At 34.1% G+C, this 6000-nt stretch overlaps 1 protein-coding gene across 3 annotated transcripts in view; it reads right to left on the bottom strand.

The window, feature by feature from the left end:
• Window positions 1–2275: 2275 nt before the first annotated feature.
• The window catches only part of SLC25A16 (solute carrier family 25 member 16), a 37441-nt gene continuing 33716 nt past the window's right edge, over window positions 2276–6000 (bottom strand). For all 3 annotated transcript variants that reach the window (XM_058543318.1, XM_058543320.1, XM_058543319.1), the window contains 2 exons: window positions 5062–5130; window positions 2276–3926 (listed from right to left, as the gene is read on the bottom strand). In XM_058543318.1, coding sequence (XP_058399301.1) covers window positions 3770–3926; window positions 5062–5130 — 226 coding nt within the window. In that variant the 3' untranslated portion in view covers window positions 2276–3769. The remainder of the gene's footprint in view (window positions 3927–5061; window positions 5131–6000) is intronic.

The raw sequence follows: 6000 nt of genomic DNA, 5'->3' as shown, positions 1-6000 counted from the left end.
TAGAGTTATTTAGAAATTCCTGGGGCCGGCCCGGTGGCATAGCGGTTAAGTTCGCACATTCCGCTTCGGCAGCCCAGGGTTTGCTGGTTTGGATCCTGGGTGTGGACCTACTCACCACGCATCGAGCCATGCTGAAGTGGCATCCCACGTAAAAGAACTAGGACCTACAACTAGGACATACAACTATGTACTGGGGCTTTGGGTAGAAAAAAGAAAAAAAAAAGAAGATTGGCAACAGATGTTAGTGCAGGGCCACACTTCCTCAAAAAAAAAACAAAAATCCCTCATTATCTTTTAATATCCATGGGATCCACAGTGATGTCCTTTTCTCATTCTTAATATTGGTAAGTTTTGTTCTTTCTTTTTTAGTTAACAATCCAGCTAGGGGCTTACCAATTTTGTTGATCTTTTCAAAGAAGCAATTTAGAAGTTTGTTATTTTCTCTATTGTCTGTTTTTTATTTTGTTGATTCCTGTTTTAACTGCAAACCATTGTTGATAAAGCAGAGCGATCTCTGTAAAAACATAATCAGACAATTTTATCCCCCTGCTGAAAACCTTCAAGGGCTTCCCATTGCATTTAGAATAAAAGACAAAATCATTACCATATTCCAGAGAGCCCTACATGATCTGGCCTTTGCCTACTTCTCCAACCCCATTTGTTGCTACTCCTTCACTCACGATGCTTCATTCATGCTGGTCTTTTGACAATTCCTATTTCAAGCCAAGCTTTTTCGTGTTTCAGGGTTTCTGTATGTGCTGTTATCTTCAGCTGGGCCATCCTTCCCCCACAACTCTTTGCATGGCTGTTTCCTTTTTATCCTCCATGTGTCAGCTTAAAGTTTAGCACAGCAAAGAAACTTTTCTTTGACCATTCTAAAGTAGCTCTCTGATCCTTATACCCCGCAATTATCTCTATCATGTAATCTATTTACTTCCTTAATAAGCACTTTCCACAAACTGTAATCATTTTATTGATTAGTTTATGTTTTGACATGTTCAAATTTATTGACATTAAGAGTTTCATTTGAATAGGATACTACTGTGTTGAAGTATAGCATCATGGCTAGTAGACTAGGCTGGAGACTCAGGCTGGCTGAATTTGAATCCTAGATCCACCACTTACTGTGTGAACTTGGGCAAGTTACTTAATCTCCCTGGGCCTCGATTATCTCATCTGTAAAAAAGGACTATTAAATAGTACCTACCTTATAGTATTGTTGTAGAGATAGAGTTAAGGCATCAAAAGTGCTTAAAACAAGGCATGGATCATAGTAAGTCCTCAGGAAATATACATGACATTATTTGTCATTGATTTCTAGTGCCTAACATGGGTGTCTGGTATTCAAAGAATGGATGTGAGGAACTGTGTAAAGCGTACAGTTGCTATACAAGTGTGTCAGATATCACTGGCCCAACTCTGCAAGGCAATGTATTACTCATATAATATAGATTTTATTATTTGCCATTCATGCTGACTCAAATTAGCAACAAAACATTTCTGCGAAACAAAACAAATGACTTTATTTCTCAATTGCTCTTTCCATGGATTATTTGTGCCTCATTTCTCCCAACTAGAACATAGGGTCTCTGAAAACAGGGACTGAGACTTCCTTCTTCCCATTAGTGAACATCACTGAGCACCTATTACGGCATCACACCCTGTGCTCCTTATAGGGGAAGAAGGCATGGCCCTCCTCTTGAGGGAACAAATTGGGGGGACATATATAAACAGGCAGTTACCATAAAGTGTGGTACATACTCTATTAGAGAAATACCTGGTGTTAGATGCTACTGGGCATCCAAATCAGACTGTAAATACAGCTAACAGACCTCCCAAGGTAAGCCCCCCATAATGCAGATATAATACCTGGGACACTGTGGGTGCTGAATAAATGGATGTTGAGTACTCTGGGGGAGAATGGAGTAAGATATTATTATATATACGCACTAACATTTCCAACTCCATACACGCAATCGTTGAGAGCTTGGAATGGTAACTCACTTATCAATCCCTAGACCAGACCACTGTCCCATTCTATAGATCAGAGGGCTGTACCCACCGAAAGGCAGGAAAAGAGTAACAATGGAGATCAAAACAGAAATAAATAGTCAATCTTCAAATGGAAGACAAGCTGGCAAGATGAACTTTGGGTTATCAATCTGAAATAAGTCAGATATAAATATAGTCATTATTTTAAATATTCTTCCATTCTGACTGCTTATGTTTAGCATTTGTGCTTTCATAACATAAAAAGTTAAAAGAGAAATAAATGTTGAAATATGAATAAAATTTATTTTTAATATCCTATGTATTCTATAGCAGACATAGAATGCAAATTTTTATTTAAAAAAATATTCGCAGTCCTCTTTTATTGATAACATAACTGAGATACTTATTTTATACATTTAAATTACCTTGAGATTTGATAACAATATTTAGCTACAGTGCAGCCCAGAAATGAAAATATACAAAACAGTTTTAGGAACACATGTATTTCAACCTGCAGGTACACTTATAAATCATACAAAGATATATATTTACTTTAAAATAAAGACTTTGAAAATGAAACCAGTTCATATAACTTTTAGCAAGGTATGACAAGAAATCTTTTATGCAAAAAAATTAAAATTGAAGCAGAAATAACACTTTTAACTTAGTTTTCTAATGTCTTAAAAATCATATCAATTCTACTAATCACTATTTCTGAGGACAGAACTATAACTCACTGCTGTCATGCTTATAATAAAACATAAAAAGTACTCTAAACACTATAAATGGGATTCTTACTTCTTAAACCATTTTAATATAAAGGATAGCAATTCAAATCATGTTTTACATTTCTACCTATGTTTATATTGCACTAAAATTATTTTACATGGAAGAACTAGTTGATGTAACATGACATAATACCTTAGACACATTCTGTAACATTCACATCTATATTAATGGATATTCAATGGTCCACTTAAATAAATGTTCTAGTATATACCAAATCATCTAACAAAAACAAGTCTATAATGCTAATATGTTTTGAGAGCAAAGATATTCAATATTTATTACTACGGCCTTTGGGAAATACACTGACTTTTGAAAACATGTTTAAATCACTCATAGTACCTGGTAATAACATTTGAGCAATATCTGAACATTCTTCATTTATTGTAAGGTCTCTATAGGGCTACTTTTTAAATACAACATTTATTTTATTAAAAAATGAAGAGAAAAAGTGTTTGTCCTTTTATCCAGTGGAGCAGAATTATGAGAAAAGAGATAATAAAAATACTACTTCACTGCTGGCTTCTAAGCTATGTTTTATATAACGTAAAAATTCAATTCTCATCATTCTGCTACACTATAACCAAGCCTGTTTATAATAATTATCATAACCAATGTTAGAGTCTTTGAAAATCATGATTACAAGTAAAAGCTTGGAACAGCAAGATAAAGCTAATGGCAACCTCTTGAATTCCATTTTAAGTTAGTTCTACTTCCAAATAACATATTTAAATGGTTTCAAGTAACCTAACTGATTAGCCAGCATCAGCTTAGGAATTTTTTTTCAATGTTTTAAGGTATAACTTTTGGCATCAAAAAGTATAGTACGCACTTTTGATTCGTGATGAATAAAAAAATCAAGTACTAAAATACCAGTGGTTCCTGTGACAGGGTAAATATCCCCCTTCAAGTAAAGTCCTCCACAAAATTAAAGTAACATTTTATTTCTCCCTCTGAGAGTTTCTTAAGGAAAAGAAATCACAATTTTTTTTTAGTTGAGGTGAAAAAACTGCTTCATAAGCTCATACGTTGTAAAAGCCACTGCTTGAGAGGGAACGCAGCGAATGTAATTAAGAGATAAACCACGATATAATCCTTTTCGAATCCCATGGTGTCCATAGACATACTTCATAGTCTCCCGCATGGTACTGAAAGACAATGGTTAAATGATGACCCTTTATGCCCATACTTGAAGAGACAATTTCAGGATCCATAATACCATTTTTGAAAGAAACTAAAATGCCATCTTGAATAGCTTTTGAAAGGCAAGTATTAAAACAAGCTAAAAATTCACAATAAAAGAGCAATTCATTCCAAACAAGTAGAAGCACTATGCACAGAATTGTGGGGCTCATTAATACAATATATTTTGTTTGTACCATGCCTGTGACATTTATTGGCAACACTATTTCATAATAACATTTGAAATATTGACGTAGTCTTTTTAAAGGATGTATGAGTAGTTGCTCTTTCAGTTTTCATTTCAGCTCGAGTTCTATATTATACATAACTAGTAAATTGTTATAGAACTAAAGCTTGAAGGACTATCTTTCAGATTTCAGTAATAAAGACTTTCTTATTTCAAACAGTGTTCTTTCCTTTCTAACCAGTATTTTGGGCTTTGCTTTTCCCTTTCATTAGGCAATCTGGACTGAAATCTTCAAAAAATCTTTTGGGTGAACAAAGGCAATTCAAAGTCCTAAACAAATGTTCTGCTCTTCCCCTGAGGAACAACACATCACCAATCAAACAGAATGATTCTAAGTCTCTATAGATTGTAGAAAACTCTAGAGCTGTCCTATGCAATAATGGTAACCACTAGCCACATGTGGCTACTGGGCACTTGAAATGTGGCGAGTCCAAATAGAGATGTACTGTAAGTGTAAGATATACCCTGGATTTCAAACGCTTAGTATAAAAAAAGGGATGCAAAATATTCAAATGTTTGAAGTGATAATATTTTAGCTATATTAGGTTAAACAAAAATATTTTAAAATAATTTCATCTGTTTCTTTTCACACTTTTTTTTTAATGTGGCTACCATAAAATTTAAAATTACATATGTGGCTCACATTATATTTATATTTAACAAAGCTGTTCTAAAGTGAAATTTTTAATAGGAAGATTGAGACCTGATTAAAATCTTAATAAAGTTACCAAAGTATACTATAGGAGACAAAATGGAAGATCCACACTACTGGTAAGACCACAGTCCTATCTCCCTACTTACTTTAAATATTATATTACCTAAAGAAAATGAACAATGACAAATGGAGAACTTACAGGCACTTTTCAAATTCTGGAAGAACAGTTCCTAATTGCATTCGCCGACGAGTTACATCAAATGGGTAGCTAAATGATGAAAAAGACAGAAGGACTTAAAAATGATTTTTAGTTTTCTACTCAACAATTATTGAATACAAAGCATTATATATGCTAGGAAATAATGTGTTCCTATTCTCTTATTGTTTTGTCTAATCTGGGAGTCAAGATATAGACACATGAATAATATCAAATAACAATACAGAGATCTCCTTGTCTTTGCTCATGTGGTTCCCTCAAATTAAATGATTCTTCTTTCCCATCACCCAGATATCAAGTTCTACTCATTCCTCAAGGCCAAATTAAATGCAACTTCCTGAAAAAATAAATTGGATGCTTTTCATTGTTGTAACCTTAAGACAGGGTTTCTCAACTTTGGCACTATTGACATTTGGGGTTGGATAATTCTTAGTTGTGGGGGGCTGTCCTGTGCATTGTAGGATGTTTAGGTGCATCCCTGGCCTTTACCCACTAGATACCACAGTAGCATACCCCCAGTTGTGATAACCAGAAGTGTCTCCAGATATTAATAAATGCCCACTGGAGGCAAAATCACCCCAGTGGAAAAGCACTACCCTAAGAGTATTCAGCAAGTCTCCCTGCATATAGTAGACCAACCAAAAATTTTCCTTAAGGGCTAAAATTAACAATACAGAAAACTGCATTTAGAGGACAGAGAACATTCTATGTAAAAAGATTGCCTGATTCTGTAACTATGTATGGCAATGGATGTTAGCTAGACTTAATGTGGTAATCATTTTGCAATATATACAAATATTGAATCATTATGTTGTACACCAGAAACCAGAAATATAATGTTGTATGTCAATTATACCTCAATAAAACTTTTTTAAAAGAAGAAAAAAAAAAAGATTGCCTGAAATGAAATATACAAAAGTA

The sequence above is a fragment of the Diceros bicornis genome, chromosome 6 (assembly GCF_020826845.1).
Source record: "Diceros bicornis minor isolate mBicDic1 chromosome 6, mDicBic1.mat.cur, whole genome shotgun sequence".
In the NCBI taxonomy this organism is placed as follows: domain Eukaryota; kingdom Metazoa; phylum Chordata; class Mammalia; order Perissodactyla; family Rhinocerotidae; genus Diceros; species Diceros bicornis.
This window is presented reverse-complemented; position numbering and strand designations above follow the sequence as displayed.